Source organism: Hypanus sabinus, chromosome 5 (genome assembly GCF_030144855.1).
Source record: "Hypanus sabinus isolate sHypSab1 chromosome 5, sHypSab1.hap1, whole genome shotgun sequence".
NCBI lineage: Eukaryota > Metazoa > Chordata > Chondrichthyes > Myliobatiformes > Dasyatidae > Hypanus > Hypanus sabinus.
The window spans coordinates 175,723,108-175,734,103 of NC_082710.1; the positions used below are offsets into that span (position 1 = coordinate 175,723,108).

The following is a 10,996-nucleotide window of genomic DNA, read 5'->3' on the forward strand; positions in this document are numbered from 1 at the left end:
CTACTCGACTCCCCTGTCCATTCATCCCTCCCCACTGATTTCCCTCTGGCAGTCCTACACCTCCTCCCTCATTCAGGGCCCTAAACAGTCCACCAGATGAGGCAGCACTCTACATGCGAGTCTGTTGGAGTCATCTACTGTATCTGGTGCTCCCAGTGTGACCTCCTCTATACCAGAGAACAGCAACATAGATTGGGAGACTGCTTTGCCGAGCCCCTATGCTCAGTCTGTCAGAAAAAGTGGGATCACCGAGTCGCGACTCATTTTAATTCCACTTCCCTTTCCCATTCCAAATTGTTAGATCATGGTCTTCTCTACTGTGGCAATGAGGCCACTCAGATTGGAGGAGCAACACCTTATATTCCTACCGGGTATCCGCCAACCTGATGGCATAACTTTTGATTTCTCACACTTTCTCACACTTCCAGTAACGGCCACGTTCCTCTTCAGCACTCCCCATCCCCTTTTCCCTCTCTCACCTACGTATCTCCTTGCCTGCACATTGCCTTTCTCTGGTGCTTCTCCCCTTTTTCTTTCTTCCATGGCCGTCTGTCCTCTCCTATTCTTCTCCAGTTCTGCATCCCTTTCACCAATCAACTTCCCAGCTCTTTACCTCATCCCTCCCCATCCTCAGCCTTCACCTTGAGTTTCTCCCTCCCCTCCCCCCACCTTCTAACAATGACTCCTCATCTTTTTCTCCAGTCTCGCTGAAGGGTCTTGCCCCGAAACATTGACTTTACTCTTCTCCATAGACGCTGCCTGGCCTGCTGAGTTTCTCCAGCATTTTGTGTGTGTTTCTTGGATTTCCAGCATCTGTAGATTTTCTCTTGTTTGGGATAATCAGGGTGTTGGGAGGGGGTCGTGCACATGATTGGAAGTGGTTGTGAAGGTGAGGTGGTGTTTGAGCAAATGGGGGAAGGGGTTCAGTGATTTATTTTGGGGAGGGTCAGGCGATTGGAGAAAGGGATGAAAAAGATCATTTGTGGAGTGTCAGGGATGCCAGGTAGCTAACAGGTGAGACTGGAACATTAACCCAGGTGACTGGGGGAGATGCTGGACAGATAATTGGATGGAGGCTTGAGGATGTTGGCAGCGAGGAGTATGGGGGCAGACAGTAAGGTTGAAAACTGACATTGGATATCCTCTATCTTCCCGTTAAGACCAGCCACAATATCCTTGTGGTGGAAATCTGTCAAGACCAGTCACCCACCTTTGTCACCATCAGGCTGTGCAGTACAGGCGGAGCAGGTCAATGGAGGACCCACACAATGAGGTTTACGCCCCCTTTTTCCATATGCTTCAATCAATCATGATGTCCACCCTCCATGGCATCTGGCTCTTTGCAACACAATATTGTCTCCACACCCACAGTTGTGAGGCAGTAACTAAAAGAATATTTGCCAAAAAATTATATTTCATCACAGTTTTACTCTCTTGTCTGTCCCTCTTTAGCCCTTGAGCAAAATAAAACACAAACAGGAGATGCTGGTGGGACTCCGCATGTCAGTCAGCATCAATGGAGGAAAATAAACAGTCAATGGTTTGAGCTGAGACCTTCATCAGGACTGAAAGTTCAAGTTCATGTTTATTTATCATCCAATCTTACAAGAATACTCATGAATACAGCCAAGCAAAAGAGTTTTCCTGCAGGGCAAAACACAATACCAACAGTCATACAGAGCACAAGGCACATTTAGGATGCCAGTACACATAGAGTCCCATTGTTAATCTGTATATATATATAAAACCCAAATCCCTGAATGACATGTCTTGTAAATTCCAATTCAAGATCAAAATAAATATATGTCACCATATGTAACCCTGACATGGTCAGAAAATCCAAGAAGCATAATACTTTCAATGTAAGACCACACCCAAAAGGACAGACAATCAACCAAAATACTAAAGTCAACATTTATATCTCTACAGGCATTCCATTTCCAGGCTCACTGGATGACCACAGTGCGGAATTTGGGAATTAAAAGGGACCCTTTCAGCACCAATCTGGTGACAGCGAGGTTTTTCACAGAACCTGAGCCTGGCATCTGACGCCGATGCCCAGACCCCTCCCGTGTACAGATCTGCAGGGGCACAGAGCAGATTCTGACCCATTCGTTTTCATCCACAGTTCCAAAGAAAGGATAAAGTTTTCCCGTGAACTTATTCCCAGTGAAGGTGTGGAGATGGGATCTGTTCTCCGCGTTGTAAAATGAAACTCTCCCAGACTCATAACTGAGATAAATACCCACCCTCCCAGGGATGGAACTGGCAGTAAGACAGGATGGAGGGGAGGTGTTCACATTAATCTCATCATTCTGACGCCAGATGGTCCAGAATCCATTGTCTGTTTTCAGTTTAACCCCTCTCTTCCTCTCCACAGACTCCGCGGCGACTCCCAGCCTCCAGCGCCGATTTCCCGCCACATCCACCTCCCAGTAATGTCTTCCCGATGTGAATCCCTCTGATCCCAGCACATAATCACCGACTGTAAATCTCTTCCCGGTGTCAGGAAGATCTGGCGTGGACCTGGTCCATTTCACTTTCTTCCGGTCTTCTGACACCACGAGCCCCGGACCTGCTGTTTCCACATCCAGGGTCACAGAGACTGTAGAGTTGGGTGGAGAGGAGGGAAGCAGAGAATTAGAGAAAGGATTGAGCAGTGTGGCGTCGGGACTGGAGGTCAAACTCATTGGCCCCAGGCCCAGTTGAATGGCAACAGTCACCATTCTAGGGATACATGGAAAACAAACTTCTCGAACATTTTCATTGGGTTGGACGGAGCGAGTTTCCTGGGATTGCCGGGAGAGTGCAGAGGCATGCAGACAGAAACAGTGAGGGAAACGGGAGATGATCTTGCGGGTGACTATAACGGGAAGGGTGCAATGTTTGGAACTTTTACTGCGGAGTCATAGAATGGGAGGCAAATGGATGATGGAGGGGACTGACGTGATTGGTTACTGGATGCTGGAACGAGGCAGATAATTTCCTGTAATGTTAGAGAATTCAGAGCAATCTGTCTGGCAGCGAAGAAGAGATGAATCCTGGGGTGGAGAAACCGTGGCCATATTGAAAATGGGCAGGTGCTGAGGGGCCAGGTGACCTACATAAACAATGAACATTGTGATGGTTTTGGCCCTAATCTGCCAATCATTCTTCTCAACGTATGTGAGGAGATCTTTACCATATCAGCTAGACTGCGCGCGCTTCCCTCAAAACCCAACTTTGGGACAAGGTTATTGCTCCTTCCAGTCTCAGTCCAAAATGCTTCTATGTGGTGAAGTGATAACAATGGCTTGACTCATAAGTCCAGCAGGGGGCAGACCTGAATCAAGCAGAGTCTGCAGTCATGGACTGGTCAGACAGGCTGAGTGGCACAGATTTCCTGCCTTGCTGGGTGCAGGTCTATTTCCATAACAATTTTAGTTGTTATTCCCTCTGGTTTAATTAGAGAAATTTTAATTTCCCAAGTACTATGGTGAATTTCATACCCATGTACAGTCGGCCCTCCTTATCTGCGGGGGATTGGTTCCGGGACCCACCGCGGATACCAAACATCGCGGATGCTCAAGTCCCTTATTTAAGCTGTCCCAATCTGGTGGACCTTAGGACCCAGCGGAACCCCAGACCTTATTTAACCTGTGTTAGTGCTGTGGTCTTTAGGACCCGCGCAGCTCTGAATCCGCAGTGTTTCTGTTCACGAAAATAATCACGATCACGATTGAAAATAAAGTGGAAGTAATAAAGCGATCAGAAAAAGGTGAAACACCATCGGTCATTGGAAAAGCGTTAGGCTACAGTTGGTCAAAGATCGGAACAATTTTAATGGATAGTGCGAAACCTCCTGCCCCAATGAAAGCTACAATTATTACTAAGCAATGCAGTCGTTTAATTATTGAAATACATATGTTTCTTAAGTGTTTAATATGCATAGAAAGGTAAAATATATACTATATACTAAGAAAAACGTTTGACTAACTGACGCTAAATAATACCGGATGTACCTGTTCTGACTTCAGATCCATTTTAAAGACAGACTCAGAACGGAATTCCTTCATGACCCGGGAACTGCCTGTACTTTTAAATCATCTCTAGATTACTTATAATACCTAATACAATGTAAATAGTTGGTATACTGTATTGTTTAGGGAATAATTACAAGAAAGAATAGTCTGCTCAAACAATGAGTGCTGGAGAGAGAACTTCTGGGTTTTCCTGATCCGCGGTTGATTGAATCCGCGGATAAGGAGAGCTGACTGTATTGTACTTATGCAGTGTGGATAGGTGCAGGATGCAGTGAGGTTTGTGTCAAAATCAAAACCTAGCCATGTTGGTTAGGGTGTGCCCCAAGGTCAATCCCCCCACAAACTTTATTGCAGTCAATTTTTGCTTCTAATTATTATTTAACGGTGCAAAGATGAAATAAACGGTGCAAGTTTTACCTTGCTTAATGGCAATATAAGTTTCTTTCAACAATGTTTCTAGCGAAAAGAGATTATTGAATTTCTCCAACGTCAGGGCACCGTCTGTCACCGACAACATTGGGGTTTCATCGCTTACGCTGCAAATGTTAAACAGCTGGTTATAAACGGAGCATCGGACAATCTTGAATTATTTTAAGAAGGAATTGTGCCAAGAGCATGTCCTACCTTCTCTTCTGATGAACTTCTTCCTAAAATAAAATAAAATAAACACAGGTTTGAAATAACTGAGACTGGATTTCTACAGCAGGGATTTTATGCCAATATTTTCAGTGTTGAATATTTCCTTTTCTGAACTTTCACTCCGGCTGACTCATAATTTTTAAAAAAGGTCACTGTGGAACTGACATAGGACCACAGGAGAAAGTACAAGGAAAATTTGGGAAATTTATGACAGCAGGATAAGACTTTCAAGAAAGCTAGGACAGGTCGTGCATTCTCATCTGAGTAAGATACTGGGGTGATCAGACAGATATTTAACATTATTTATAGGTTATAAAGGATGGGAGAAGATAACGAATGTGTGTGGATGTCTTTAGCCAAAGATAAAATGTAAGGTGGTCTTCAATAGATCCTGCAATAAATTCAGTAAAGAGAATGTGGATCTCGCTGCCATCGGTACCATTGACCTATGCAGGAGAGATGGAATGCAATGGGGAAGCTGGAGAAACACGTGAGAGACCATGGTTCACTGTTCACTGTTGATGGGGCTGGTCAGTTGGCGAAGGAGACTTGTCTGGGTCTGAGGACTGACAGCAGGGATGGCCAAGTGGTTGTCCTTGATGTAGCAAATAGTGGAATATCATGCAGAACTTATCTGTGAAAGGAAACTGTACACATTTCCCTGATAACATTAGTTGCTACTGGAGAAAGCCAGATGTTGTATCACATTCTACAATTCAAATGTAGTTGCCACACATCGACAAAAAGACGCTCACACCCACCGCACCAGACACGCTCACAGCATGTGAGTGTAACTGGATGATAATAAGAGTCTCGATGGATTTTAGATGTGAAATTCACAGAAACAATCCCCAGCTCTATAGCTTACAGTAGCTTATTCCTGGGAAGTCTGCACATAGTGAGAAGTCAGTTTAGAATCAAAAATAGGCTGGAACAGTTTCAATATGTTCTGAGTTGGTGGTAAACATCGCACCTGTTTCAAAACTGCCAATTGCAATTTCGTTACCGTGCACATTCACTGAACCACATTTCACCTCCACCACCACCTGGTGGACTGATCCTCACACTCAACAATTTCCTTTTTGGCTGCTTCAACTCTCTCCAAACCCAAGGTGTAGCCATTGACACCAGCATGTCTTCAGCTATGCCTGCCTTTTTGTCGACTTCGTGGAATAGTCCGTGTTCCAGCCTTCCTTGCTAATGCTTTTTTTCCTTCACTGACAACTGCATTGGTACTGCTTCATGCATCTATACTGAGCTCATCAATTTTATCAACTTTGCCTCGAACTTCCACCCTGGCCTGATACCTCTCTTCCCTTTCACATCTTTGACACCTCTCTGCCCTTTTCCAAGCTCTGTCTCCAGAGATGAATGTTGATATCTTATACAAATCTACTGACTCTCAGAGTTATCTTGACTATATTGTACCTTCTCCCACTGTCACTTGTGAAAATGCCATTCACTTTTCCCAATTCCTCAGTCTCCGCCAGGACAAGACTTCTGTTCTCTCAGGACAAGACTTTCTCTTCCAGGACTTTAGAGATGCCCTCCTTCTTCAAAGAATGGGAGTTCACTGCCCACTGTCATTGAAGCTGATCTCACCTGCATCTCCTCCATTTCCCACACATCTGCTCTCACCCCATCCTCCTGCTGCTATGACAGGGATAGTGTTCCCCTTGTCTCTGCCTACCACCTCACGAGCCTCTGTATCCAGCACATCATTCTCCCTGTGAATCTATCAAGGTCATCTACTCTTTTCAATGCTCCCAGTGTGGCCTCCCCTACATCAGTGAGGTCCTACGCAAACAGGGAGATCATTTCAGCGAGCATTTTGTTCTGTCCACTGCAGAAAGTGAGATTTCCCAGTGGCCACCCATTTCAATTTGACTTTGGTATGTTAGTTAATGGCCTCCTCAACTGCTACGATGACACCACACTCAGGTTGAAGGAGCAACACCTCATATTCCTTCTGGGTAGCCTCCAATGTTATGACATGAACATCAATTTTGCTACACAAGAAATACCGCAGTTGCTGGAAATGCAAAGCAAACATACACAAAATGTTGGAAGAATGTAGTAGGCCAGGTAGCATCAATTTCTCTAACTTCCAGCAATTTCACTCCATCCCCCTTCTCTTTATTCCATTTCTCATTCTGTTTCCCCTCTCACCTCTTCTCATTTCCTCATGTACCCATCATCTCCCTCTAGGGCCCCACATCCTTCCCTTTCTTCATCCTCCTATTAGATACCCTTTACACCCATCGTCTCCAGCTTCTTAATTTACCTCCCAGCCACCCACCTTCTTCCTCACCTGGTTTCATCTATCACTTGCTAGCTTGTACTTCTCTCCCTGCCCCACCTTCTTATTCTGGCCCTGCCTCTTTCCTGTCCGGTCCTGATGAAGATTCCCTGTTGGAATGTCGACCACACAGATGCCGCTTGATCAGCTGAGTTCCTCCAGCATTGTTTGTTTTTCTCAAACAGCAGCATCTGCAGAATCTCATGTGCTTGTAATATTGTCTCTCACCTTGAGAAACCTCACACTGTCTGTTAGATTCATCCGTGCTCGTAATGTTGAAATCTCCTCCTGAATAGAATTTAAATTCTCTTGAATCTCACGAAGATTTTTCTCCATTGGATTTAGAATCCTCTCCTCTTCTTCCCTGAGATCTCGGAGAAAGTGTTGCTTTTTCTCAGCAAGAATCTGGTGCAGTTCAACAAAATGGGCTGTGATGTGGGACTGAACATGGCGAGACTGTTCCTGTTAAATGACAATAAAGATTAACGTATCATGTGACTGTACCATGACACAAAGTGATCATTTCGTCCGCAAAATTTGTGCTGATTTTCGGAGCAATCCCACCAATCCCATTCCTTCAGTCTAAGAGATCTCTTCTCCATCACATACCCATTAACTCCTAGTCGATTCCTACACCACCGCTGTCATCGCAAACAACCATTCAACCGGCATGGCTTTGAAATTGGCGCAAAACCCGTTTATATCAAAGGGAGAACCTGCTAACTCCACGCAGAAAACACCAGAGATCGGGGCCGAACCCGGGTCACTGGATCGCAAGGCAGCACTGCCTGTTGCGATACGGAGCTGCCATCCACCGAGGAAACGAAAACCAAACAATAAGATCAGAAATTGCGCACAGGCAGGCCTCACCCGAACTCCGGAAATCTTCTGAATCTGTTGCTTCTCCATTTGCTGAAAGTCTGATTTCTTTTTTGTGAGGGATTCTATAGAAGATTTAACCTGGTCCTGAGAACCAGAGAGTAAAGGAATTAGACAATACAGACGCAAAATGGTAGAGAGGTGATCGAATTCGGTTGATAGTTACCTTGTAGATTTCAACAGCTTCTTTAATCGACAGAAAGCGGTGCCCTCTGTGCTCCTGGGCACACTTACAAATCACGCAGATCATTTTCTTGTCTGTTTCACAAAACAGCTTCATTTCTTCCTCATGTTCCTCGCAGTGACGTTTAATTTCATTCTCTTTCGGCTTCAGGTGCAGTTTTCGAGCTTTTTCAGCCAGTCTTGCTAAGAGTCGACTGGACCTGAGGGTGCGGTCTGCAAACTGCGCTCTACATTCCGGACAGGAGTTTCTCTCCTCCCTTTCCCAAAAGCGTGTGATACAGGAGCGGCAGAAATTGTGTCCACACTCCAGTATAACCGGATCGATAAAGAAATCCAGGCAGATGGGACAAATTACCTCCTCGGTTAAATTCTCGTCCTGTCCTTTCGAAGCCATATTAGCTCCCGGTACGTACTTCCTGGTTCAAAATGCTTTTACTGTACTCTCGAGAAACTGTTGAACCCCTGCAGTACCACGATTGCCCACCACAAGCGCTGCAAATTCAGGGAATGAACATTCTGCTGATGTTCAATGGTAAGGTGTCCTGGTCTCTTCCAGTTAATCTTGAGTGACGGAGGGATCGGGAAGACACAAATAAGGCTGAAAATCAATGACCGAGAGAAGGGCTTGTCTCAGTTTGTTCAGGACGGGAAGGAACACGCCAACTGGGGCTTTAAACGGTGGATAAATACAAATCCAGAGTATCTGTTGAAAAAAATTAGTAAAAAAGTGAAGATGAGGAAATCTGCAGATGCTGGAAATTCAAACAACACACACAAAATGCTGGTGGAGCACAGCAGGTCAGGCAGCATCTATAAGGAGAAGCACTGTTGACGTTTTGGGCCTAGACCCTTCATCAGGGGAGCACCAGAGGGAGATGGAGAACAGGCAGAGTGATAGGCAGAGAGAGAGAACAAAAAGGGGAAGGGAGAAAATAAATAAATCAGGGATGGGGTAAGAAGGGAAGGAGGGGGATTAACGGAAGTTAAAGAAATCAATGTTCATGCCATCAGGTTGGTGGCTACCCAGACAGTATATAAGGTGTTGTTCCTCCAACCTGAGTGTGGCAGTAGAGGAGGCATCTTAACAGTAGAGGAGGCCATGGATAGACATATCAGAATGGGAATGGGACATGGAATTAAAATGTGTGGCCACTGGGAGATCCTGCTTTCTCTGGCGGACAGAGCATAGGTGGCGTACCTGATGCAGACTGGGAGACCGTTTCGCTGAACACCTACACTCTGTCCGGTCTTCAGCATCTGCAACGATTCAAAATATATTTATTGTCAAAGTATGTATTCAGTATACATCCCAGTCATCTTCCCACAGGCAGCCATGGAACAAAGAAATGCCATGGAACCCTTTCAAAGAAAATATCAAACACTCAATATGCAAAAAAAAAGAACCAATAGTCCAAATAGCAAAAAACAAGCAAAGAACACACAGGATATTAAACATCAAACCGCAGAGTCGCTGAAATGGTCTAAGAATGTTCAGTATAGTTCAGCTCGGTTCAATTTAACACTGTGTCGTTCGTTCTCTGCAGGCCACAGAGCCAGTCAGCCCTAAAGTTCCCCATTCAAAATCACACTAAGTAGCAAGTAAAAAAAGAAGTTACCAACAACCAGAAACAAGTGTAACATGTTCTCGAAAAACAAGTTGAATCCACAAGCCACGCCAATCAAACCCTGTCCAATACCCAAGATTCTTCACCTTCCTCTGGCATCAGCGAGCGAAAACGAGTGAAGTGCGTACAAACTCGCCAAGAGTTGTGATATACTGGAGGATTGTGAAAACTTTAAAAAGCAACAAAGAACACCAAGTGGGCAATAAAGAAAGGGAAGATAGATTATGAAAATAAATTAGCACAAAATATAAAAACAGATAGTAGAAGTTTTTATAATTATATAAAGCAGAAAAGTGTGACTAAACTGAACAAAGGTCCCTTGGAGGACGAGAAGGGGGAATTGATATTGGGTAATGAGGAAATGGCAGAGCTTTGAATGATTATTTTGCATCTGTCTTCACAGCGGAGAGCACATCTAACATACCAAAGAGAAGTGTTATGGATACGATGGGAGGTGAGTACCTCGACTCAATAGCTATCACTAAAGAGATGATGCTGATCAAAGTTGTTGGCCTGAAGATAGATAAGTCCCTTGGTCCTGATGGAGTGCATCCCAGTGTACGTGAAGAAATGGCAGAAGTTATAGTAAAGGCTTTGGTTATAAATTCCGAAAATTCTCTGGACTCTGGGAGGTAGCAGCAGATTGGAAGACGGTGAATGTCACACCACTGTTCAAAAAAGGATGTAAGGTAAAAGGCAGGTAACTGAAGGCCAGTTAGTTTAATATTTGTAATTGGGGAAATGCCTGAAGCTATTATTAAAGAAGAAATAGCAAGGCATCCGGAAAGAAATTGTTCCGTCAGGCAGATTCAACATGAATTCAGCAAAGCCAGGTCCTTTTTGACAAACTTACTGGAGTTCTTTGAGGATAACAAGCGCAGTGGAGAGACGGGAACAGATGTAAGTTATTTTCTTGGATTTCCGGAAGGTGCTTGATAAGATGCCGCATAAAAGACTTATCCCTAAGATAAGGATGCATAAAGTTGGGGGATGGTATTGGCATGGACAGAGGATTGGTTAACTAATAGAAAGCAGAAAGTTGGGATACATGGATGTTACTCTGGCTGGCAATCAGTGGTGAGCGGTGTGCTGCAGGGATTGGTGCTGGGCTCACAACTGTTCGTGATATATATTAATGAGCTGGAAGAGGGGACCAAGTGTAGTTTGCTGATGATACTAAATTAAATGGAAAAGCAAATTGTGAAGAAGATGCAGAGAGATATAGATATGTTAAGCGAGTGGGCAAGGGTCTGGCAGATGTTGGTAAATGCAAGGTCATCTGGAAGGAAAAACTAAAGAGCAGATTATTATTTAAATGGTAAAAAAATGCAGCATGCTGCTGTGCAGAG

The 10,996-nt window shown here is 44.5% G+C and overlaps 1 protein-coding gene across 2 annotated transcripts; it reads right to left on the reverse strand.

Annotated features, from left to right (window-relative positions):
* Window positions 1-1,565: 1,565 nt before the first annotated feature.
* LOC132394640 (zinc-binding protein A33-like) lies at window positions 1,566-9,257 on the reverse strand. 2 transcript variants are annotated; one of them, XM_059970995.1, is made up of 7 exons: window positions 9,221-9,257; window positions 8,006-8,725; window positions 7,831-7,926; window positions 7,189-7,416; window positions 4,647-4,669; window positions 4,440-4,558; window positions 1,566-2,605 (listed from the first exon to the last, which is right to left on the reverse strand). In XM_059970995.1, the coding sequence occupies exons 2-7, from the start codon at window positions 8,414-8,416 to the stop codon at window positions 1,947-1,949; spliced, it is 1,536 nt and encodes a 511-aa protein (XP_059826978.1). In that variant the 5' UTR covers window positions 8,417-8,725; window positions 9,221-9,257; the 3' UTR covers window positions 1,566-1,946. The 2 variants fall into 2 exon arrangements, with proteins under 2 accessions (XP_059826978.1, XP_059826977.1); XM_059970994.1 differs by having other exon boundaries at window positions 7,189-7,422; window positions 9,221-9,255.
* Between the last annotated feature and the right edge of the window lie 1,739 nt (window positions 9,258-10,996).

Coding starts and splice junctions, on each gene's coding strand:
- LOC132394640 (XM_059970994.1), bottom strand. CDS start 8,416: ATGGCTTCGAAAGGACAGGACGAGAATTTAACCGAGGAGGTAATTTGT. Junction 7,927..8,005: donor AAGCTGTTGAAATCTACAAG/GTAACTATCAAC, acceptor TCTGGTTCTCAG/GACCAGGTTAAATCTTCTAT. Junction 4,559..4,646: donor GAAGTTCATCAGAAGAGAAG/GTAGGACATGCT, acceptor TAACATTTGCAG/CGTAAGCGATGAAACCCCAA.